At 40.3% G+C, this 26,168-nt stretch overlaps 2 protein-coding genes across 9 annotated transcripts in view; both read right to left on the minus strand.

Moving 5' to 3' along the window:
• The window catches only part of ERLIN1 (ER lipid raft associated 1), a 36,335-nt gene extending 31,445 nt beyond the window's left edge, over positions 1–4,890 (minus strand). Inside the window, exons 1-3 of one of the 2 annotated variants that reach the window (XM_084992762.1) lie at positions 4,757–4,890; positions 4,335–4,458; positions 2,505–2,586 (exon numbers count right to left, since the gene is read on the minus strand). Coding sequence is in view for 1 of the 2 variants with exons in the window: in NM_001142896.1 (NP_001136368.1) it covers positions 2,505–2,586; positions 4,335–4,447 (195 nt within the window). In the remaining variant the exon portion in view is untranslated. 2 annotated transcript variants of the gene reach the window in all.
• A 2,250-nt stretch (positions 4,891–7,140) lies between these two features.
• The window catches only part of CHUK (component of inhibitor of nuclear factor kappa B kinase complex), a 48,071-nt gene continuing 29,043 nt past the window's right edge, over positions 7,141–26,168 (minus strand). The window contains exons 12-21 of one of the 7 annotated variants that reach the window (XM_084992539.1): positions 25,291–25,414; positions 24,231–24,382; positions 22,206–22,267; positions 20,875–20,984; positions 19,666–19,715; positions 13,393–13,489; positions 12,983–13,130; positions 12,067–12,180; positions 9,649–9,748; positions 7,141–8,213 (exon numbers count right to left, since the gene is read on the minus strand). In XM_084992539.1, the coding sequence (XP_084848665.1) occupies positions 9,680–9,748; positions 12,067–12,180; positions 12,983–13,130; positions 13,393–13,489; positions 19,666–19,715; positions 20,875–20,984; positions 22,206–22,267; positions 24,231–24,382; positions 25,291–25,414 (926 nt within the window). In that variant the 3' untranslated portion in view covers positions 7,141–8,213; positions 9,649–9,679. 7 annotated transcript variants of the gene reach the window in all.

Below are 26,168 nucleotides of genomic sequence, written 5' to 3' on the forward strand. Positions count from 1 at the left end.
CTGGCTAAGGGCCAAATTGGAGCTGCAGCTGCTTCCCTACACTAGAGCCACAGCAACACCAGATCCAAGCCACACCTGTGACCTATGCCACAGCTTGCAGCAATGCCAGATCCTTAACCCACTGAGTGAGGCCAGGGATTGAACCTGCATCCTCACAGACACTAGTCAGGTTTGTAACCTCCTGAGCTCCAAGATAAGAACTCCCTATTTTCATGTAATTTTATACTTCTTTTATAGTATCTCAAAAATTATTTTCCCAGTATAAGATTTTTTTTTTTTTTTTTTTTTTTTGGTCTTTTCAAGGCCAAACCCTAGGCCATAGCTACAGCAACACCAGATCTGAGCCGCGTCTGCAACCTACAATGCAACTCATGGCAACACTGGATCCTTAACCCACTGAGTGAGGCCAGGGATCGAACTCATGTCCTCATGGATCCTAGTCAGGTTCATTAACCGCTGAGCCATGAAGGAACTCCCTGAAGATTTATTTTAAAAGTCTTTGGTTATATTAAATATACGTTAAAGACTGAAGACTTTTATATTTCTCTAAGCATAGCTTTTTTTCTTACATCTTTTATGGGATCTCATATTTCCCCAAGATGCTTCTTAAATATTCCTTTCAAATGCCATTTCAGTTAAGCCATTTGTTCCTATAAGCTATGTCTTCTAATATATTCCAAAAATTCCTAAAAATAAGTTTATCTCATCCTTACAAGAACAATTTCTTAAAAGGGTTTGATTAATTGTTTCCTAGAGTGTTTCTATTTCACATACAAAGAACATTTCTATTTAGTCACACAGGCTCTAGAATTTAATTTTTTTGTAGATGCAAAGTATATTAGTTTACATGGAAAACTTTTTACTAATTTCATTTTCCTATCTTATGATAGTCTATCACTCTTATGTGTATATAAAAATATACACACAAATATATATACACCATGTATTTGCTATATACAGAATTAAACCCTAAAATCTATTAGTTTATTGTCTGTATCACTATGACTCAACATACTCCAAGAAGGCAGAGACAGATCTGCCTGACTTTGAACAAGATTTAAAAAGCCCCTGATCTCTAAGGGTGTATAATGATGGCACTGACATCATTATGGACCATTTAAGCACCATTATGGACCATGGTGGGTCCATGCAATTAAAATCTCCTCTTTCATAGAGGAGTAACTAAAGTCCAGAATGGTTAAATGATTTTTGCAAAATCATGTGACCAACTGGTGGCAAGGCCAGAACTCACATCTCCAGGTTTCTGGCCACATGTTCACCACACCACAAAGCTTCCCGAGAAATTAGTTCAATTTAACAACTTTTACCACATGTAGAAAGGTCAGAAATATGAAGGCAGGTTACAACCCCTGCCTTCCACAAGCTTGGAAACTTTCTGGGGAAAAAAAATTCACACAAAAACTTAAGAGAACAATACAACATAATTGAAGAAAATAAAACCAAGGGCCAAAATCTACAATATCAACTTTAAGAGCTATGGAACAAGAGGGGGAGGATTTGTAATGAGCCTTAAAAAGCCTGGTGAGATCTAAACAGGAGATAAGGAATGAAGGGAGATGAGGTGACAGTATTAATCCAGGCAAGAATAAATAAAATAAATATGGTAAAACAATATGGAAATCAGTCTGACTGGGAGAAGGACACTATATTTCAGTTCAACAGACACAATTCTTGCCCTAAGCCCTCTAGAAGAGAATAGGAAGAAAGGAAATATGGAGGATTTAAATATTCACAATGAAACTCCCACTTAGCAGGAAGCCTAGACTTTAAATTAGAAGATTAAATGCATTGAATTTTCCTGAGTCCTGAAAAATTAGCAATAGATAATGTTTCTGAACCCAAACATTTATAATCACACAGTGCTTGCAAAACTAGTAACAATTTAATCTTATTTTGTCATCTGTTATGTCAAAGACATTTACTAAGTGTCTCCCACTGCCAAGACACTGTTCTCAAGAACCAGACACTTATTTCAAATATCCTGGGATGCTGTCAAAATAGAACATTCACTAAGGTTCCAGATAAAATTATGCCTCATGTTCCAGGGAAAAATATGAGGCAGAGAAGCTGTGTATAAATATTCAGATCCTCCATATTAACAGTAGCCCAGGAGCTTGCCTCTATGGAAACCAAACACTGTTCTAAACCAAGTAATCACTGGTTTATGTCTCTAGTTGTTTCAGTGTCCTGCTTTTATTTTGATAGAAGCAACAGAAAACCTGCTGTATACCATTATATAGATGGGAGAAGTCAGTCCTTCCAAGCTGCCTAACCCATATTTCCAATACACTTCAAGACAGTGAGGTGGTTCAAAATCATAACTTACAGCTGTGACAATTTTACTCTGAACTTTAACTCTTGCATTTAAGTAAATACTACCATTTGCTTAAGCAATAAGGAACTCTATCCCCACCCAAAAATGTGGTAACTGTCCCTGTCACACCCGTCTATCCAGTGTGGGGGCTTCCCTAAGAATCACTCACCTGCACAGATCTGAACGTAGTAATGAAAGGCAACATGATATGATAGCCTGGTCCGCTGGGGCTAGTTAGTAAAGCTCCTCCCCTGCAAAAAGATGTTTCAATTTGACAAGATTATAAAGAGAGAAATTCTCTTTCCAAATCTAAAATGCTGTAATATTCACTTCTATTCAGGTCAATACCTACTAAAGCCTCACTAATATGAGTTACTCATGATGAACAATTGCTAGTCCCTAAAATATCTGCCACTCCTAAAAAGGTGAAAAGATCAAATTAAACTGCCAATGTTACACCTGATTTCATAAGCTCGACCAACCACAGCTCTGTGTTTCCAGCACCACTCTCAGGTACAAAGGTTCTCTTTGGTCTTTAATCTTCTGAGAAATACTTGTGAAAACAAAAAGGTATGGCTCTCAGTTGATATACTTTAATTGTACACAATATGAGCCAGATCAAAAGTTAATACATTTAATCACCAGGCTAAAACAAACAAAAACAACACAAACTTTTGAGGAAGGAGAAAATTTCTGAAGCTCAAGATTCTTTTAATTTATCCATAAAGCAATTAAAATAATGAGGGCATAAAGTCTCTATAAAATCAACACAATAAAAAAATTAGCATGGAAAGATGACAGGGGAAGGGATAAGACTATAAATAGATTATGAGTGTGGACTTGTTCACCGAATCCTGGATGTGAGAAACATGAAAGTACATTTTGGAAGTTATAAAAAGGAGGCAAATGTAAAAAAAGAAGTCCTATTTTAAACAGTGATTAGTAAATTCATAGAACTTAGCTTCCTATCTTCAAAATATAAATAAGTTTGCAAAGACTTCACAACAACTAAGAAAAGATGAAGTGCTTGAGGTCCATCTTTAATTCTTTGAGAGCCAAACCTTGAAATGTTCTTTCCTTGGGTTCACTATCAAGACAATGCTGAACTAGATGGAAATACGGACTAATCTGTCGATTTTTTAATGCTAGACCCCCCCTGACTAAAACATATCAGTAATATTGTATTTAAAGCTAGTGCTTCACAAAGAAGACTGTTTCTAATTTCTAAGACTCAGGATGGATCTCAAGGTAGAAACAGCAGTTTTAGAGGATGATGGAAGCCAGTAAAAAGTTGAAGATCTTTAAAATAACTGCAATTTCTCCAAACTGCCCGCTCTCCATCTATATCAAAGAACTGGTGGAAAAGTTATTCATCTCAGCTAGAGAACAAAGCATTCCACACCATTCCTTTCCAACACTGAAAAGAAACGGAAAGGTGGGAGGGAGGAGGGTGTGTCTGTCATACTGCTCTATTTCTTTCCCCAGGTGCAGGAATTGAATGATTGTCATGAACATCATGGCCTTACAAGCCCAAACCAGACACTAGGACTTCTTAAAGCGAAAAGAAAAAAAAAAAAAAATCTAAGAAACAACCACAAACAGGACCAGGGTTTCTAAATAGCACCTACAGCTGCAAACTAAAAGCCAGCACAGTTGTATGGAATTTAACAATGATTTATCCATTACCTCAGCCACAGGTGGAAAGATCACTGCCTTCCACCCTTCATTTTTTCCTACAAATAATTGAGTCGACTGATCACTGGAAATAACTGCAGGGAGTCTTAACCTCTGCACACAACTGTCTTGAAACTGTCTAACACCTGGAAGGTGCTCTGCGAAAGAGTGCCACATTCCCCACGCTCTTCCTAGTGCCTGGACGAAAATCACTTTCTAGAACTGGAAAGAACTCCCTGACACCGCAGAAAGAACAACTTCCTAGCCTCTAACTATCCCCTCTCTTCCTACTCTAGAACCTGGGCTGACAGCACGTGCCACTCACCTGTAGTACACGGCCAGGTGTCCTTCCTCGATCTTGTGGATGGAGGCGTAGAGGAGGACGACCACCAGACCCACCACTCCAGCCACCAGAACCCGGGCTTGAGTCATATTCATCCTAGTTCCTCCTGGACGAGGAAGGAACGGAGCACCCAGCCCATGAGTGACAGGCCCACCTCCTCCAGTTTCCACCTCTCCAGAGACGTGGCGCCCTCCCGCAGGCTGAGTCGGGGAGTCCTATGCCCCTTTTCCCTCCTCGCAGCACACGCCTTCCCTTCGCCAGCCCCTATGCCCGAGGCGGCCCGTGGGTTGCCTTTGCCCGGTGAGCGTCGTGACACTCCCCCCCCTCCCGCCCCACACCCTCCCCAGCCCCCCGCCAACCGCAGCTCCTCCCGGCCCCCTCCCCGCCCGGCGGAAGGCACTAACTGCGAAAGGGGCCAGCCGCAGACTCAGGACGGAGGCCGACCCCTCGGCCGCGCCTCACGGATCAGTGACGCATCGCCCCCGCCCGCACGTGCAGCCGCCACAAGGGCCGCGCCAACGGCCGCCGACAGCCAGCCCCGCCCACCCGCGGGGCACTGCGGCTGCGCGGACACGCACGCCGACGCTGCGCTCGCCCCGGGGCTAGAGAGACGGAGAGCGGACGGGACAAAATTCTCCTCACCGCCACCGCCACCGCCGCGCGATCTCGCGCGAAGGTAAGCGGGCTCTTCTCTGTGTACCGCTGGTTTCCTGCCCCGGAAGAGAAGGGGGGCATTTGGAGTAAGCAAGGTTGCAGAGGAAAGAAGAGGGCCTCTGGGACAAGGGACTGGTCAGTTTGTTTTTGTTGCAGGGACACCTGTTAACGTGCCAGAATGCTGAATCAATGAGGGCTTTATGGAGGCCATCCAACAATAGGAACAGAATGAGTTAATAAGGACATAAGCTGGAGTGACTCCAGGAAGATTAAAGAGAACAGTGAGCATTTGAGCTTCCTTGAAGCCTGTATGAGGGAAGGGATACTAGGCTAGGCCCAGATTTTGAAAGGCTCAAATGCACTTTTTCTTCAGGGAGCAGAAACCGGATGGCTACAGACACACTTTCTTTCCCCATGTAGTCTTCGTTCTTTTAAATTATGCATTTTCTGCATATATTATCAGAAACAGGACAAAGTGAAAGAGTAGAGATGGGAATGAGATAGATAAATATAAGGGAAATAATGGCAATATGTTAGAATGGGTTGGGTAATAATGGTGTAAGCCTTGAAAGGCTAGCACTGGGACCACAACTGGACAAGGTAGACTAAGGTGGGAGGGTTCTGTAACCTCTTGGGCGGGAAGTAGGGGAAAGTAGTGCTTTGGAGCCAGTGAGTCTACAAGATGGTTTACATTGTTGTTAGATAGGAGGCAAAGAAGCCAAGTTGCTAGAACTGCAGGCTCAAGATCACAATGGTAATAACAATGGAAATGGGAAGAGGTAAATAGAACCCCAGTCTTCATTAAAGCAGTCCCTTCCCAGACCATTCTACCCTCTCTCTTTAATAAATGCACTTAACCTGTTATTCATTTGATTTTTATTCCCTAGGCATGAATAGGATCTTGTCTGTACTAGATAAGTTATATTTGCAGAGCTTAGTTATTATAACTTACAAAAAGCAAAAAAAAAAAAAAGAAAAAGAATTATGTCCAGTCTGTTTCTGAATGGATTCTCATAGTTCTTCATAATATTGCTTGAATTAAAGAATGAAATGGATACAATTCACAGCTGTCACTCAACTCTGAAAAGCTGTCACCCAACTAAAATAGAGTGGTCAACTCATGTATCAAAAGCAAATCTGAGATGATCTCACTATAACAATCTGTTCAGACTCACACCACTTGCCCATATCACATACATCAGGCTATCCTGAAGTCACATGAGCCACAAACCATAAAAATGTTCCCATCCCATATAAAGATCTATAAAAATCTTTTATCAGTTATCACAGTGACATTTAGAAAATGCACAATCATTTAAACACTTTTAACAATAATTTCATTGCTTGGATGGCTTGCAATGTTCAGAGTCCCAAATAAGCTTTTTTTTTTTTTTTTTTTGATATTTCTCTGGGCCGCTCCTGCAGCATATGGAGATTCCCAGGCTAGGGGTAGAATCGGAGCTGCAGCCACCGGCCTACGCCAGAGCCACAGCAACGCGGGATCCGAGCCGCGTCTGCAACCTACACCACAGCTCACGGCAACACCGGAACCTCTTGGTTCCTAGTCGGATTCGTTAACCACTGCGCCACGACGGGAACTCCCAAATAAGCATTTTTATTGTACTGCCTGTTGACTTCTGATCTTCCCAACTTGCTCAATATCTTCCAAGCAACAGGTACCCAATAAATGGTTTTTGGTAAAAACCTATAACTGGAGGAGCAAGAGAATGACTGACTACTTTAACAGCTGATAGTGAGACTGTCCATATTCAGAAAAACAGTAGTACTAGATGACTAAAAAGTCAGGAGAAGACAATCCCAAGGTTTCAAACTCAGATGACTGGGAAAATGGCACTACTAGCAGAAATGGGTGTGTCGGTTTATAAAACAAGGTATGAGCATTGTCTTTACGCAGGAATAGTAATGCTAGGATATCGCAGGAGAAAAGATTATATTAAAGAAGCTACCCAATAATGTCTTTACCATAGGTCCTGTTTAGTTACTAAGGAGAGTACACTGAGAGCTCATTATGTTATTCTATGCTGCAACTCTACTTCATGGAACCTTCACATTTTCCCAAAGCGTATTCAATTATTCTATTATAATCTGATTTTAATGAATAGAGATTCAAAAAGAAATTTAAAAATCATTTAATACAAAGTGAAAAACTGTCTAGAATACAAAACATTTCACATTTTTTTTTTAACAAAAACCTTCTAAATTATTTTACAGATGATAGATCCACAACTCTTTATCTGAAACCCTTTGGGCCAGATGTTCCAGAATTATGAAATTTTCAGATTTTAGAAAGATAATTCAGTGCACATACCATACTGCATATACCCAGGCAGGGTCTGTGGCAGCACCCTCCCCATAAACAATCAAACATGTTAATACTTCTGCAGCAAAACAAATGAATGTTCACACTAAATGATGTAAGTAGAGTCATAATGTCAGTTCAGGTTAGATGTGCAAACAAATTTTGTCACCAAGCTTATGAAATACATTATTTTTAGAGCTTTTTGGATTTTGGAATTACAGATAAGGGAGTGCAGATCTTTATGCATTTGTATGATAAGACATAAAAGATTCTTAAAAGATCCATTTTTACAAATGAAAAACAGATGTTTTCAAATACATTATAAATTAACAAGCATCTTCTCTGATATTATTAAATGTACATCTTAAATACATATACACACAGCACACTTAAGATTTATAAGAATCAATGATATTAAAGGCACAAATGCACAATCTTGTCAAATGTGCAGTACAAGTGAAAATTGGATTAAAATAACTCCTATGATGCCAGGAAGAGTACTCTTGAGTGCAACACAAGGAAGTAGGGTTTATTCTTCAAGAAGTTACACTTCTACTTGTGAGCAGTCTCTTCCACATAGAAACACAGGCAAACAATTTAGAGGTTAGCTGAGATTTTCTTCTCTGTATACATTATTCTGGCCTTATGACCAAAAGTTAAATGTTAAAAGATACTTCAGTAATGTTTTACCAAATTTGTAGATAAATGGATTCCAGTGTTGCTAAGTAGCTGTATTATTTAAACAAGTCCACTGACTTATAAAATTCTCTGTTCAAACGTCCATTGACAGGTGTCTGAAGAATGATTTCACAGGAGAAAAAAATTTCCAGCAACAACTTCATAAGTTTGGGGTCAAGTCATCCTGTTAACCAACTCCAATCAAGATTCTAAAACCAGACACAAAAAGATTACAATTACATATTGACTGTAAGCAGTAGTTATATGGGTGTTCAATTTTTCAAGTTTTCTGTATGTCTGGCCTTTTTTTTTTTTTTTTTTTTTTTTTGTCTTTTGCCTTTTCTAAGGCCGCTCCCACGGCATATGGAAATTCCCAGGCTAGGGGTCTAATCAGAGCTACAGCTGCCAGCCTACGCCAGAGCCACAGCAATGCAGGATCCAAGCTGCATCTGCAACCTACACCACAGTTCACGGCAACGCCAGATCCTTAACTCACTGAGCGAGGCCAGGGATCGAACCCACAGCCTCATGGTTCCTAGTCGGATTCGTTAACCACTGAGCCACAACGGGAACTCCATATCTAGATATTCTGTAATCAAAAGTTGAAAAACCAAAAGTATAAATAAGTTATAATTAAAGAGTTTACGGGGTTCCTGGTGTGGCTCAGCAGGTAGCAAACCCGACTAGCATCCGTGAGGACATGGGTTCCATCCCTGGCCTCGATCAGTGAGTTGGGGAGCCTGTGTTGCCGTGAGCTGTGGTGTAGGTAGAAAGCTCCAGCTCCAGTTGGACCCCTAGCCTGGGAACCTCTATATGCCGCAGGTGTGGCCCTAAAAGACAAAAAGACCCCAAAAAAAAAAAAGTTTACTTTCTTCTCAATAAAAAAAAAATATTTCAAGCAGTTTTCATAAATATTTGAAGCAAATAATTAATGAAAAAGGGAATAAAAGGAAATTATCAAGACTAAATGTAGTAAAAATTAACTCAGTAAACATTTTATTGTAGTTTCCTCAAGTTTTAACAAATCAATAACTCATAGTAACCAGTCTTTTTCATATAAATGCTTCTATTAATTATAACCACATGAACATTATTCATTTTGCATACAGCAGTTACTGTATTTGAATTACAGTACAAATCATGCCCCATCTTATTGGGGAAAATTGATTGCTGAAGCAACAAAGTACAAACCATTCAATTTCAGTGGTCACACCACAAAGAAAGCTCACCACTCATTTAACTTGACCAAAAATGCTATTGTTGAAGATTACTGATAACATAATCCTAGTGTATACATAAATAAGAGAAGATAGGAAACTGACATTAGGCATTCCTCAAATGCTCTTTCCTCTGAGTTCTTTTTTTTTTTTTTTGGCCACCCCTCAGCATATGGAGTTCCCGGGCCAGGGATCAGATCTGAGCTGCATCTGCAGCAACACTAGATCCTTTTACCCACCCGTGCCGGGCCGAGGACTAAACCTGCATCCTGGCACCAGCAATCCCATTGAGCCACAGTGGGAACTCCATTACACAGAGTTCTATTCCCCGTCTGCATACCAAATGCCAGATAAGTCTAGCATGGAAAGTTAAACCCTTTGCACCCAACATACCTAAAACACATATCCATAGCCATATAAAACTTACCATCATATTAGTGCCCTGTTTCTCATTTGCTTCATGAATAATAGAGCTTAAATGGCCAAGACAGTTCAAATTTTCTTCTATCATTTGTGCTAAAGTCTCCCTGTGGAATGAAAAACAGCGTTTTCAAATTCAGCTCAAAGGGGCATGTGAATTTCCTCTACTTTCTAGTCTTTAGGATCAGGATGATAACTGCCCTTCCTGCAACATTGCAACCCAGCATCCCCATGCAGCCAGTTCCTGTAGTCTTCAGTTTCCTCATCCCTCCAGCCCAGAGTCAGAGTCCTGTTTGATACTCCAAGCTGCTGTCTCTGCCCAACTCTAACGATAGGGAATCCATTATAACTCCAATCTGATTTTCCTCTGAAATATAAGTGGCACTTATACACAACTTTCTACCCCCAAAAATGCTCACGGGGCAGGGAGGCAGCAGGGAGAGGGGAGAAGATCCTTGTGGCACAGAAAGATGAAAGATCTCTTTCTGTTTCTGGAATAGTTCCCTTTCCTTACAAGCAGTAAGAACATCAGGATGCTTGTTTTAGAGATACAAATGTAGGGGAGAAGATTCAAAAGTACAATCTGTTCTTCAAAGATCAGGGAAGGTAGGGGAAAAAAAAAAAAAAAAAAACTTCAGAAACTATAGATGACAGCAATGAACAAGAAAACAAGCAAGCTGATTCCTGAGGACAGCAGAAGAAAATAGTGTGACAGGGGACCTGCTCAGAACCAAGAATTATCCCTGGAAGTTTGTATTAGAAGGAAATCCTGAATCTGGTTTCCACCTTCCACAGTCTCCTCTTCCATCCTTACCTTTTACTAACCCTCAGTCCCTGCCCTACTAAAATCAGTTCTAGGCCATGGATGATTGCTACTATTCCTTAGAACTAAATTTTCATTCAGCTTATTCAACAAAACAATTGAGGCCATGGAGTTTCTGTCGTTGCTCAGTGGTTAACGATCCCAACTAGTATCCATGAGGATGTGGGTTTGATCCCTGGCCTTGCTCAGCGAGTTAAGGATCCAGTGTTGCCGTGAGCTGTGGTGTAGGTCGGAGACACGGCTTGGATCCCGTGTTGCTGTGGCTGTGACAGGCCAGCAGCTACAGCTCTAAATGGACTCCTAGCCTGGGAACCTCCATATACCACATGTACGGCCCTAAAAAAACAAAAGAACAAAAAGAAAAAAAAAAAAAGAAAGAAAAAGAAAAATTGAGGCCAATCCTTGGTGGTTAAGTAGCACTCAGGTATATAATAACTGCAATCAGTTTTCCTTTATAATTTCTTACTGGAAAATATATTTTAAAATTCTTGTAGGATACACTTTTGCAAAAAACCACAACCTCAAATTGGAAATTACCTATACAGAGGTAACATCTGCAACAATTACCATCCCCTAACCAACCTGTCTTTAATGAAAGCAAAAAGGAAATACAAAACTTTTATTTGCATCAACTCTGATCAATGGATTATTTCCTAAAGTCTATATAATTAATTATAGCCTATGCTGTAGCTGTATTACATTGGGCCAGATCTACAATGACCCTAAGATATACCCTGAAACTTGCTTTCTTCAAAAAGATAAAATACCTGATATCAGCTTGCCTTCCTGCCATGTGCTTTTTTTTTTTTTTCATAAAAGTAGTACAGAATGTATAACTGCATGACCTCCTGAGCAGTGATGTTACATGGCTGCACTTCTGCAAAACTAATTATGGGCAGAGCTTCCAGGAAATGCTGGTACTGTAGAGGCCTCCATGGGTTGTGTGAAAAATAGCAATACACAAGCTAGCAAAGAGCCACTGGCTCTGGATATGGCACATCTTATGCTGAGAAAAATAACAGAAATGGATAGTCATTCAGCTTTTAGCAGAAAAGAAGAATTTAAAAGAAAATACAGGACATCAAACAAGTTATTTGCGAAACTGATTTAAGGCACTGAAAAAAGTCTGACTTTAGAAATACGAGTTATAAAATGAGTAGATTAAACTCAATTCATTAGAGAGGTGATCAAGGGCCCCAAAATGATAGCTGCAACAAGATAGCATAATTTTTCAAAGATAAATGGTTAAGTTAGCAATAAAGTTTGCGTAAAAGATTTGATAAGCCAATAACAGATAAAGAATTTAGAACTTGGATTTAACTAATAAGTAACATTTGCTAAATATGCTCTTCCAAGCTCTTCATATACATTCTCTAGCTGAATTTTCACAGCACTTCCCATTTAACAGGTGAAGAAATGTGAACCTTAAGAGTCAAGTTAATTGTATAAGGTTATCACAAAGGGACAATCAGGATTCAACCCTGGTTTATAAGCCACTAAAGATTATGCCGTAACCATTAACACTGCCTCATTCCTACCACTGCTCTTGAAAACACAACCATCTATTGTTACAAAGTGAACCCACCCATCTTGAGGAGTTACCACGCATGACAGAGGACGTTCACGTTCTGCTGAAGTTGGGGGCACCCATGCTGAGGCCTGAGGGGTTACACCTTCTAGACTGGATCCTACAAGGGACCGAGCAGAACTCTGTGTCTAAAAGGGGAAAAACAAAACAAAACAACCAATTATAGGCAAGCATCTCCAAGCATTCATGCTCCTAAGACTTACATTTCTATTACTATTATGCATAACCAGAGTATTTCTGTACAAAACTATCCCCACTATAACACACTACTATCCTGTCCTTGACCTTTTTCTTCATTGACAAAAACCAAATGTATCCATCCCTCTATTATACTACAGTTGGAGGAAAAAAAACTCCAGCTGAACAAAGGGCTGTTTTTGTTTGTTTCTTGGCTTTTAGGGCTGTGCCCACGGCATACGGAGGTTCCCAGGCTAGGGGTCCAATCTGGAGCTACAGCTGCTGGCCCGCACCACAACCACAGCAACATCAGATCCAAGCCACATCTGTGACCTACACCACAGCTCACGGCAACGCCAGATCCTTAACCCACTGATTGAGGCCAGGGATCGAACCCGCAACCTCATGGTTCCTAGTCGGATTCATTTCCGCTGTGCCACGATGGGAACTCCAAGGGCTGTTTTTTTTAAACCAGTCAGGTACATCTATCCCCAGATAGGGTTGGGATACCAGAGTGGTCAAGGGCTGGAAGGAATATAAAAAACAGGAGACTGAAAAGAGACATAGTGAAAGATGATCACAAAGTCCTGCATCTGAATTGCTAGTGAGACACCAAGCAAAGAACATGAGCATCAGCCCAACATAAAATACACACATCTTCAAGAGGACTCAGATCATGCTGATAAAAATCCCTTTTGCAAGGAATAACAGCAAATCATTGTTACATTAAATGATTCATTAATAATTACTTACACAGGCAATTTTAAGGAGATGCCATATTTCTTTCTGCCTCTTTCCCTGCATAAACATGACAGTATTGTCAGCTTCTTTGATGTTACTGAGAGCCATCTCCACCTTGGGCAGTAGATCAATAATCTTCTGCTTACAGCCCAACAACTTGCTGAAGAGGTAAAATCTGTGTCAGACACTTACACATCCCCTAAGACTATATCCCATACTCCCACACCCAACTGGGGAAATGAATCACAATTAGCATCAGATTTAATGATCTGCAAAGCAATGCACACAAACAGAACACTTAAATGCATGCAGCTGTGATCAAGCTATCCAAGGTACTGCCAGAACTCTTCCTAGGTCCAGTATATTTACCAGAAAGGGCTATTACACTTTGAAAGGAACATGAAATAAAACAATATTTCTACCTCAAATGACCAAACAGCTCCTTGAGAACCCGGTCCTGACTCTGCACAGTATGCACAATGATTTTCACCATCTCCGTGCTGTCGCTGTAAGAGTGATCTATAAAAGATCTCAGTCAGTAGGTATAGCATCTCTTCTGTGTGAACATACCAGCCTCCAAACAAAAAATTCCTAAAAATCTGAAACTAGGTTTTTTTGGGGAGGGGGGGTGCACACTTGCGGCATGCGGAAGTTCCCAGGCCAGGGATCAAACTCACGCCATAGCAATGACCTAAGCTGCTTCAATGACAATACAGGATCCTTAACCCACGGGGCCACAAGAGAACTCCTGAAACTAGTTTTAATTAATTAACATCTCAATTTCAAAGCTAGATTAAAATATAAGATATTAGGATTACAAAATATATTATCTACAAATAATCTTATAACTAAAAATGAAGTCTGTATGTTTGTATGTATAATGTATATATAAATTTATCACTTTATCTTCAGAGACCTTAGTTGTCTATTTTGAGAAGAATCATCTTGGCTATCTTTAATCCATACTAACTCAAGCCCCAGACACATATGCAGTCTTCTAGCCAAGGGATCTTTTTTTTTTTTTTTTTTAAATGAGATCTGCAATGTTTATTTCAGGTTCTCTTGATTTTTTTGTTTGTTTTGTTTTTTTCTTTTTTGCCACACAAGCAGCATGTGGAAGTTCCTGGACCAGGGATCGAACCTACACCACAGAGCAGCAGCCAGGAGGAGTCTTAACCCACTACGCCATCAGAGAACTCCCAAGAGATCATTTTTTTGTTTGTTTTTTAGATGATTAACAGAATTTATTTAGAAACAGCACTGTAATTCATCAAACTTTCACTGACTCGAAGGAGTCCCAAGTAGGTTGCTTGGAATTTCATGTTCATCCACTTTTTTACACCCATGAAAACTTTAAAAAAAAGCTGACCAATTTAAGCCAAATCTGATACACTAATAAAAGGATCTGTAGACATCTTGAAAGTTCAGTTTGAGACTAGTATGACATCTTAAAGCAAACTAGCAGCTGAAAAATGTCCCCAAATGGGACTGTCGTGTGGTTACAGTGAGTGAATTCTATGTTTATAGGAGATGCCATCTCATTTAAAAGATAAACTGGAAGTTCCCGTTTTGGCTCAGCAGTTAGCAAACCTGACTAGCATCCATAAGGACATGGGTTTAATCCCTGGCCTCGCTCAGTGGGTTAAGGATCTGGTGTTGCCATGAGCTGTGGTGTAGGTGGCTCAGATCCTGCACTGCTGTGGCTGTGGCGTAGGCCGGTGGCTACAGCTCCAAATGGACCCCTAGCCTGGGAACCTCCACATGCCTCAAGTTCAGCCCTAAAAAGACAAAAAGACAAAAGGACAAAAGGACAAACAAACAAACAAACAAACAAAAAAACAAAAAACAAACAAAAAAAAAAAACAACCCAAACTGAACAACTAGCATTAACTGCTACATTTCAGAAAATGGCCACTTAAGTTTTAAAAAATTAGAAGGTTGCTCATGTATCATGCTGCTATTTCCCTGAACAATAATTAATCTTGAATGCAAAAAATACATCTATTATCTACTAACAATTTTCTCATTTAACCCTCACAGGACTCCCATGAGATGGCTACCATTGTTACCCACATTTTACTATGAAAGGAGTTATGTCCTTGGTTAGCACTGCAAAGACCTTCCCCCTAGCACTCAACTTTATTCCCCATTACATGTTTTTGTCTCTCCCTCCAGATACAGAGATTCCAAAAAGGCTCCTCTCCAAACAGCATTTCTTCATAAATCACATGGACCAAGCCCCATAGCTTTCCCATATAACTAGCCCTTTCAGATGGACAAAGACCTCAGAATGTCAACCTTCTCCAATATAAACAATGAAGGAGTTCCCACTGGGCTCAGTGGTAACAAACCCAACTAGTATCCATGAGGATGTGGGTTCAATCTTCCCATTCTGTACATTGTCATACAGAATATTAAAAAGACATACACTCAAGGGTTGAGATTTAAATAGAATTTTTACTGCTTTATCAAGGATGCTCTTAAATGAAACTAGCATTTTTTTAAAACTATGAATGCATGTTGGTAAAAATCAATGACTACTAGCATAGTTTGGTGTTAGTACCTTTGTTCATGCTAAGTAAGGTGCGAGCTGTTTACCCACTACCCACCAATGCTTTTGTAGCATCAGTGAAAATGTCAACATAAAAAAAAAAAAAAAAAAAAGGCAGGAGTTCCCGTCGTGGCGCAGTGAAAACGAATCTGACTAGGAATCATGAGGTTGCGGGTTCGATCCCTGGCCTCGCTCAGTGGGTTAAGGATCGTTAAGGATCTGACGTTGGCATGAGCTGTGGTGTAGGTCGCAGACTCGGCTCAGATCTGGCGTTGCTGTGGCTCTGGCGTAGGCCGGGAGAAACAGCTCCAATTAGACCTCTAGCCTGGGAATCTCCATATGCTGCGAGTGTGGCCATCAATAGACCAAAAAAAAAAAAAAAAAAAAAGGCAAATAACATCCTAATATTATGAAAACAGCTTTGATTTCACTGACTTCCTCTGAAAAGGTTTCAGGGATTTATGAGCCACACTGACTTCATTTCCTCCTGTCCCACTCCCTCTCGGCCTACTACAATTTGGATTCTGTTCCCAAAAGGGCATTATTTTGCCAGGATGTCCAAACTGCTAAATCCCGTGAATATTTTCATTATTATTTTTATTATCCACATTTCTGTAGCATTTCACCCTATTGATCATTTTCTTAAAATTCTGTCCTACTCCTATCATATAATTATTACTATATATTCTGGCCATTTCTCAATCTTCTTTGGAGGCTCTCCTGCTTCTAGCCATTTCTTGAATGTTGGTACTCTTTAGGATTCCATCCTTGGTTTCCTTCTTCAAAGTACTTTTTCAAGATGATCATTTTACTCCTATGCCTGATTACTCTCAAAATAGCTAAAGCTCTAGCCTGGACTTCTCTAGTAAATTCATATATATATAGGTACGTACGTGTGTGTGTGTGTGTGTGTGTGTGTGTGTGTGCATGTGTGTGTTTATAATATGTGCATATATACATACATATTAAATATTATAGACATCTCTATTTGAATGTCTCACTGACATCTTAACATCAGCACATACAAAACTGAACTCCTTTTCTTTTCCCATTAAGTCTGTCATCTTTCCTGCAATTCCTATTATGGTGAGCAGTCCTACCATGCACCCAGTTGCCCTAGCCAGAAAGCTAGCAGGCATTCATGACTCTTTACCCTGTCTCCTGCCACCCATATTCAGTCTATCTCCCAGCACTATCAGTTCTACCTCTTAAATCTCTCTCTTGCCCTTCCCCTCCTCCTTTTCACTCCACTGCCACAGTTCAGGCTCTCTGCCTTAGTTCATGGCCCACCCTACCCTGAGCCATGATTATTTAACAACTTCATAACTAGTGTGCAGCTCTACCCCAGCCACACTTGAATCCATCATCCACAATGCTGCCAGAGAAGTATTTCCTTTTTGGCAGGGGGGGGCCGTACCCACAGCTTATGGAGGTTCCCAGGCTAGGGGGTCTAATCTGAGCTACAGCTGCAGGCCTATGCCACAGCCAGAGCAACATCAGATCCAAGCCACATCTGCGACCTACACCACAGCTCACGGCAACACCAGATCTTTAACCCACGGAGCGAGGCCAGGGATTGAACCCACATCCTTATGGATCCTAGTTGGGTTTGTTAACCGCTGAGCCATGACGGGAACTCCCCAGAGAAGTATTTCTAAAATGCTGATCTGATTATGCCATTCCCCTGCTTAAAACTTTTTAGGGTTTCTCTTTGCTATCATCATGAAATCTAAAATCGTTACCATGACATACCAGATCATTTATGATCCAGCCACATCTCTCTCTCCTTTTGAAACTCTACAACCTAGTCACACTGCATTTCCTCAAACATGCTAATTGCTACATATACATATCTTTATCTATTATACCTGAATCTATAAGAGCCTTTTCTCCAACTACTGCTACTTAGTCTTTAAGCCTCAAATCAGATGTCATCTCCTGCAGGAGGAACCCTGGAGTCAGGGTTATGTGCCTATTGTATATGCACCTCATAAATGTTTATAGAAATTAGATGAACAAACTCCACCATAGTAAAAATAAATGTAGGAGTTTCCTGGCTCAGTGGAAATGAATCTGACTAGTATCCATGAGGATGCAGGTTCGATCCCTGGCCTCCTTCAGTGGGTTAGGGATCTGGCATTGCCATGAGCTCTGGTGTAGGTCGCAGATGTGGCTTGGATCCTGAATTGTTATGGCTGTGGTGTAGGCTGGCAGCTGTAGCTCAGATTTGACCCCTAGCCTGGCAACTTCCACATGCCAAGGGTGCAGCCCTAAAAAGAAAAAAAAAAAAAAATTAATGTAGAGGAGATCATGTTATTTGCTAAATACAATTCAACATATATATTAATTTGCATGTGTAAATTTTCAGGTGTAAAACATGTTTTTTTGTTTACAATACAGGTATTTAGCAAATTAGGGCAAAGACTTCACCTTTTATTTCTCCTATAACTTATGAAAACAAATTAGTTTGGAGTTCGTGCTGTGACACAATGGGTTAAGACTTCAGTGGCTTGGGCTGCTACAAAGGTGAGGCTTCAATCCCCAGCCTGGTGCAGTGGGTTAAAGGATCCAGCACTGCTACAGGTGCAAATAGGTCATAGCTGTGGCTCAGATTCAATCCCTAGTCTAGGAACTTTCAAGTTGCAGGTATAGCCATTTAAAAAAAAAGGGGGGGGGGGAGTTCCCGTCATGGCTCAGTGGTTAATGAATCCAACTAGGAACCATGAGGTTATGGGTTCGATCCTTGGCCTTGCTCAGTGAGTTAAGGATCTGGCATTGCCATTAGCTGTGGTGTAGGTCGCAGACTCGGCTTGGATCTGGCGTTGCTGTGGCTCTAGCGAAGGCCGGCGGCTACAGCTCCGATTCGATCCCTAGCCTGGGAACCTCCAAATGCTGTGGGTGCAGTCCTAGAAAATACCGAAAAAAAAAAAGCTTCTAACTGAAGGATAATTATCTTGCACATACATAGTACTTTATAGTTTTCAAAGTATTTTCACAGGCATCCACTCTAATTTGCCACACACAGAGTCACTGAGTTAGGAAAGATAGGTTTCAACTCCATTTTGCAGAAGAGGGAAACAAGATACAGGGAGAAAAAGTTATCTGCCCAAGGTCACAATTTAGAATCAATACTTTTGGGAGTTCTCATCATGGCGCATCGGAAACGAATCCAACTAGGAACCATAAGGTTACGCGTTCAATCCCTGGCCTTGCTCAATGGGTTAAGGATCTGGCATTGCCATGAGCTGTGGTGTAGGTCGCAGACATGGTTTGGATCTGGCGTTGCTGTGGCTCTGGCATGGGCCGGCAGCTACAGCTTCGATTAGACCCCCCTAACCTGGGAACCTCCATATGCTGCGGGTGCGGCCCTAAAAAGACAAACAAACAAACAAAAAAGAATTCAATACTTTTGATCCCCAAACAAGTGGTCTTTCCAGAAGAACATTCTCTGTATTCAAGAACTGTTTTGCCAGTGAAATTCACAGTGACCAGGTACAAATGAAAGCAGCATTTTCAAAGTAAATTGCTTTGGCCTAGCACATGGGCCATCCCTCTCGCCATTCTACACCCAAACCCACATCATCAAATTCTTTCCAATATCTTTAATTTTAAGCAGCATGTATTTTTTCCATCTTTCCACACATTTTCTTTCTTCCTCTTTCCCTTGAGTTCCTTTTTTCTTTCATTCCTTCCTTTCACTTCCCTTTTCAATTTTCTCTTTTTTTAAAGGCCACACCTGTGACATATGGAAGTTCCCAGGCTAGGGTTCACATAGAGCTACAACTGTCAGCCTACACCACAGCCACAGCAACACCAGGTCTGAACCACATCTGCCACCTATACCGAAGCTCATGGCAATGCCGGATCCTTAACCCACTGAACGAGGCCAGGGACTGAACCTTCGTCCTCACAGACACTATGCTGGGTTCTTAATCAGCTGAGCCACAACAGGAACTCCCCTTTTCAATTTTCTTACTTTATCTTCCTAATTTCTTAAATTCTTACAAACTTAAAAGCTGTTGTACCATAAACATCTCATGGCAATACCAAAACTAGAATTTATTGTTTAAAATCCAACTCCTAATATCTTAAGTTAGGGATGGTTTTCTAAAATGCCTTTGTGTGCTGTGAAAAACTGTCTTACCTGCAGGTCTGTGCTTTAACTGCTTATAGAGATCAATGGCGCGCTGTTCCCTATGAAAGAGAAAACATGCTTTCATATGTGAAGATAGTTTAATGACTTTAATAATTCCCAAATTGAAATGAACAATGTTATCTGAATAGTTCAATGATCCCTTTTTTAAAGCAAGTACATACTGCCAAAGAATATTTTACAGAGCATTTCACTTAGTAATAAGATCTTAAGACACAAAGTTAAATATACTTCATATCTGTTCTGATTACTATCACATATATAATATCCTTGCATCAGAAACACTTAAATGGGCAAAATTGTGACCTGTAGTTTGAGACAAAAATCTGAAGTTTCTAATCCAAACACTTAGAAAGTTAACCTTATTTAGGTAATTTAATAGACAATATCTTCCTTGAACAAAAAGTATGGTAAGTAAGGAATTAGTTTGTAACTTAGAATACTTGAAAAATTCTTAACATTCACATGAAAAGATGCTTTGATTTAAAAAAGAAAAGGTGGAGTTCCTGATGTTGCTCAGTGGTAATGAACCCAACTAGTATCCATGAGGATGCAGATTTGATCCTTGGCCTTACTCAGTGGGTTAAGGATCCAGTGTTGCCACAAGCTATGGTGTAGGTCACAGACGTGGCTGGGATCTAGCATTTCTGTGGCTGTGGCACAGGCTGGCAGCTGAAGCTCTGATTCAACCCCTAGCCTAGGAACTTCCATGTGCCGCAGGTGTGGCCCTTAAATAAATAAATAAGGTCAACCCAGTTATTTCCAAAATTCCCTGTGACTAAGAACTTCCTTTTTAAATACAATTCCAATATATGTGGGGAAAGGCAAACTGTAGAAAAGAACCACAGGGAGTTCCCGTTGTGGCTCAGTGGTTAACAAATCTGACTGGGAACCATGAGGTGGTGGGTTCGATCCCTGGCCTCCCTCAGTGGGTTGGGGATCTGGCATTGGTGTAGGTCAAAGATGCAGCTCGGATCTGGCGTTGCTGTGGCTCTGGCATAGGCTGGCAGCTCCAGCTCCGATTCGACCCCTAGCCTGGGAACCTCCACGTGCTGTGGCAGCAGCCCTGGAAAAGACAAAAAAAAAAAAAAAAAGAAAAAGAAAAGAACCACATACAGACTTAATCTGCCAGAAACACAAAGAACAAACAATCTGCTACCAATACAGATACCAACACCAACAACATGAGTTTACCCTTACAGAGATTCCATCAAGTCTCCCTGACGCCGTCCATAGGGGCTCTTCTGTAGCTCCATGATTTCGGTGTGCAGGGACATGATTTGATCCTCCAGATATCCAATGACACCCACCTAAAATATGATGAAACAAAGTAAATGACAGGCTCTCTACCACACAACACAGTGAAGAACTCAGAGAATAACTTGCTGCAGTAAGAAAACTAAATGATTTAATGCAAAATACTGATTTTTTTCAAGTTTTCTTATCTTTCATATTATAACACTTAATTTTCACATGAGAACAAACTTATTCCTATGCTTCTCTCATTTCTCTCCTGACAACAGTAAACTACTAGCATTTCTTTCTTCTCCTGAGAGGCAAAAAGACAGAAGTGTCACTAACATGAAAAAGTGGCCATCAAAACCACTGCATCTCAGTTTTAAGATTTCATTACCTCTTGTTCCCAAATGCCTTGAATAGGAGTTCCTGTCACAGCTCAGTGGTTAAGGAATCCGACTAGGAGCCATGAGGTTGCGGGTTCGATCCCTGGCCTTGCTCAGTGGGTTAAGGATCTGGCGTTGCTGTGAGCTGTGGCATAGGTCGCGGACGAGGCTCAGATCCCGCGTTGCTGTGGCTCTGGCATAGGCTGGTGGCTACAGCTCCGATTAGACCCCTAGCCTGGGAACCTCCATATGCCGTGGGAGCGGCCCAAGAAATGGCGAAAAGACCAAAAAAAAGAAAAAAAAAAATCCAAATGCCTTGAATAAGGATGCAGAAAGATAAAGACACTGGATTTCTTAACCCAGGATACGAACTGCCCCACCCATGTCCTCAGGAAAGTGCTGGCATCAAGGAGACCAATAATTTAATGGGAACAAGAAAAGATGTAAGGAAGGAATCTGCCGCCTAAAGAATGACCTATACCCAGTGTGACCATATAATTTACTGTTCAAAACAGCATAATTTTGAAAATAAGTACTATTGAAAGTTATGACAAGACAGGTATAAACCGAAATATGCAGCCATCCTATCTAAACCAGTCATAAAAATATAGTGATAACTATCATTTGTTATTCATTCCCATTTAATCTGTATAACTAAAAAAGTTATAGTCCCCATATTATAATGTAGAAACTAAAACTCAGTGAAGCTTCAGTTTAGTTTCATTTGCCCAAAGCACTTGTTTTTTATCCACTATGGTACTTCCTTCTATACACACAAAGCATCTACTAGATATTTGTCTGATATTCAGGAATGACATGAAAAATACTTTATGTAGCAAAACCAAAGACAATTTCTAAAGGAGACCTCAGGAATTAATAAGCACACAGAGTGAGCTCAGTGATTTTTACCTCAGCATAGTGGATAGCCTTTTCTTCCATTTCTTTCCATGCTTTCAACATTTTTTCTGAGGCTGAAAAAAAAAGTCTTGATTGGTTATCCCAGAAACAGCCAAAGCTTTAATTACTGATCTATCCATTTCCTTACCATTTCAACATCAAAAACAGAGTTATAGGTTGATCTGTCCCCCCAAAAGATAGGCTGAAGTTCTAACTCAGTACTTCAGAATGCGGCTTTATTTGGAAACAGGGTCACTGCAGATTCAATCAGCTAAATTAAGATGGACTCTTACCCAGTATGACTAGTGTCCTTATAAGAGGAGAAGAGACATAGACATATAAACAGAAACGTCCATTTGGCAAGAGGCAGAGATTCAAGAGCTATATAGCTGCAATTCAAGGAATGTGAAGGATTGCTGACAAACTGGGAAAAATCAAGAGAGGCTTCTTCTCCACAGGTTTCAGAGCGAGCATGGCCCTGCCAACACCTTGATTTTGTAATTTCAGCCTCTGAAACTATGAGATAAAAAACTTGTGTTTTAAGCCATCCATTTTATAGCAATTTGTTAGGCAATGGCAACCCTAGGAAACTAATACAGATAATATTCTCTTTTAAAAAAGGAAATCTAAAAAGTAATACATGAACACGATTTTTTTTAAATCGAACACTATAAAGGGATATAAAAAGCCTCTCTCTTCCTCCTCTCCACCCTCTCCCTTCAGGGATCCCACTCAATCATTTATTACATAGAACACATATCCTTTTCTCACACAAATGGGACCATCTATAAATATCTTTCCTTCTTTGCTTTTTTCCAACTTAAAACATTGCTATTAAAGACCTAAGTGATCTTGTAATATCAGCAAACATAGGTCCACCTCCTTCATTTATTTATTTATTTATTTTTACTTTTTAGGGCCATGCTTGCAGCATATGGAGGTTCCCAGGCTAGGGGTCGAATCAGAGCTATAGCTGCCGGCCTATACCAGAGCCACAGTAATGCAGGATCTGAGCTGAGTCTGCGACCTACACCACAGTTCATGGCAACACCAGATCCTTAACCCACTGAAGGAGGCCAGGGATCTACACCACAACCTCATGGTTCTTAGTTGGATTTGTTTCTGCTATGCCACAATGGGAACTCCCTCACTCTTTTTAAATAGTAGTATAAGACAGACAACTGACAAGACAAATCAAAGATAATTTGGTGGGATAATTATAATATTTTACAACCTATCAGAATGCCTATAATATACAAACAGAAATAAAACATCAATCATAGAACCAGTTAGTGGGTAAACTTATTTATCCAACTGGACCCTGCTGATCATTTACACATACCTTACTCAACCTAAGTATACAAATAGGATTTGTTTTCCAAAAAAAGGATTTGTTTCATGAAGGAAAACAAAAATGCTGAGGGTGACTCCTTTGGTTTATTATTTGAATTTTAATTCTGCTTTTCACATTGCCTTAGTACATCTGAAGGGAGATAAGCTTGGAGTGAAAAACCAAAAAATTAGTGGCTATGTACACAATAAAAAACAGTTGGACTCCACAATAGGTGCTTTGGGGAATAAAAAGCAAAGAAACAAAAACACCTAGAATTATTTGTGTTATTGTTTACAAAAAGGTAAGTAGTTTAAGACTTCTCAGGCTAAAAAGTAGCCCCAATACAGACTTTATATCTGTTCTTAAAATAAGGTTTGACAATCACAAATTCTTAAATCATTTCTGTATCTTCCTGGCTGAACAATTTTATTTAGTCCAATACCTTGGCAAAACACTTCTCGGCCTTTTGGCTAAGATGAAGTGCAATTCTTTGGTGGCGGTGGAAGAGGGAGTTGTTGCTCAACTAAAGGCTAAGAAAAAAAAGAAGTAACATTCAAATTGAACATGGTTTATGATGATTTGAGATGTCGTGTCTTTTTCTAATGAATGAAAGTGAAACAACTGGCTATGAGGTAAGAAGGAAATAACAGCAGATAGCTTCAAGAGACTAGACACTTCCTTCAGATACATTACCCAACACTTACATATCCCATAAGTCATCTGCTCACTATATCTTTCCAAGTCAAGTTGAATGCTTTTGTGAAAAAACTCCAATTTCGCTTTCAATTGCTGAGATGCTGAGATCAAGGTGTTCTTCATTTTTGTCAAGTTCGCATTATATCTAAGAAGACTTAACCTAAACCATAGCAAGAAAAAAAAGATACCAGCATTTCAGAAATATTGGACAAAAATTTTAAAACTCAAATAGCCATAAGCCCAAAGTCTATGTTTCTATTATCAATCTACAAGAAACAGTTGATTTCTAGAATCTGGTCTCTAAAGACTTCCTGCCTACGATACTCTGTGATAAAACAATTTTCTTACACTAGGGCTGTTCAGGAACAACTGTCAAGCTATTGCAATTGGGTAGTTTCAGACCACTGGTAAAAATTCTAGAAATCTGATCAGAATATTACATTTCAGGAGTTCCTTCTGTGGCAAAGTGGGTTAAGAATCCCAGTGTAGCAGTTCCCATTGTGGCTAAGCAGTGACGAACCCAACAAGTATCCATGAGGGTTCAATCCCTGGCCTCACTCAGTGGGTTAATGATTTAGCATTGCCGTAAGCTGTGGTGTAGGTTGCAGACACGGCTCAGACCGTGTTACTGTGGCCCTGGCCTAGGCTAGCAGTTGCACCAGCTCCGATTCAACCCCTGGCCTGGGAACTTCCATATGCTGAGGGTGCAGCCCTAAAAAGACAAAAGCAACAACAAAAAACAAAAACGAACAAAAAAAGAATCTGTATTGAGAGGCTTGGGTCAATGTGGAGGCATGGGTTTGATCCCCTGCCTGGTGCAGTGAGTGAAAGGATCCATTGTTGCTGTGGCTGTGGTGTAGGTCACAACTGCAGTTTGGATTCAATCCCTGGCCCTAGAACCTCCATATGCCATGGGTTCGGCCATTTAAAAAAAAAAAGAATATTACATATCAAATTGGCCCAGTAATAAAGTATTATATGAGATACGGACTACTGAAAACTGGCAAGGTTAATTCATGAGTATTAATGCACATGACAATGTGCCTATAAACAGCAGAATCCACTTACATTGCTGCTCTCTGTCCCTGAAAGAGCCTGCTATAGTCTTCTTTTAGCCCAGACACATAGTGTACTGCTTCGGCCCATACTTTACGCAGCTGTATAATTGGAAGCTGTATTTTGCTGTCCTGTACTGTATGTAAGAGGATGGGGAAAAGGAAAGGGGAGTCATTTTTTAAGATTAAAATCTTAGAATTCACTAATTATTCTTTGTGATTTCCTGACCATACAAATAGCATTCCCATAGATGTTAACTGACGCTAGAAAGATCACTTTCTACTGTTACATTCAGTCAACGTACATTTACTGATTACCTGCAATACACGAGCCCTGCTCCAGTTACAAGGGAAATAAAAATGAAGGCATAATCACTAAATAATCACAAAGCTTACAATTATTCCTGCATCTGTCTTTTTTTCTTGCTTCTCTCCAACCTGGAATATTCTTTTTTCTCTCCACTAATCCAAATTCTCTATTTCTTTGAAGTTCTAAATCAAGCCCCACATCCTCCACAATCTGTCATGGTCTTTCCAGCTTTTGAATAACAAATTTCATCTCCCAGACTACAAATCAAGCTTCAGGAAAACATACAGGGTAAATAACATTTTAATAAAATATGTTTTCTTCAATGTAAGACTTACAAAATTATATATCTATAATTATCTCTTGCCTTTTCTTTGGCAAAGGGAATGCTTCTTTCTAAAACCATGGCAGGAGTTCCTGCTGTGGCTCAGCAGGATAAGAATCCAACTAGCGGGAGTTCCCGTCGCGGCGCAGTGGTTAACGAATCCGACTAGGAATGATGAGGTTTCGGGTTCGATCCCTGCCCTTGCTCAGCGGGTTAACGATCCGGCATTGCCGTGAGCTGTGGTGTAGGTTGCAGACGC

The sequence above is a fragment of the Sus scrofa genome, chromosome 14 (assembly GCF_054392235.1).
Source record: "Sus scrofa isolate SSC_HxYL_T2T_F1_AM1 chromosome 14, Sscrofa_HxYL_maternal_Yorkshire_Landrace_v2.0, whole genome shotgun sequence".
Classification (NCBI taxonomy): Eukaryota; Metazoa; Chordata; class Mammalia; order Artiodactyla; family Suidae; genus Sus; species Sus scrofa.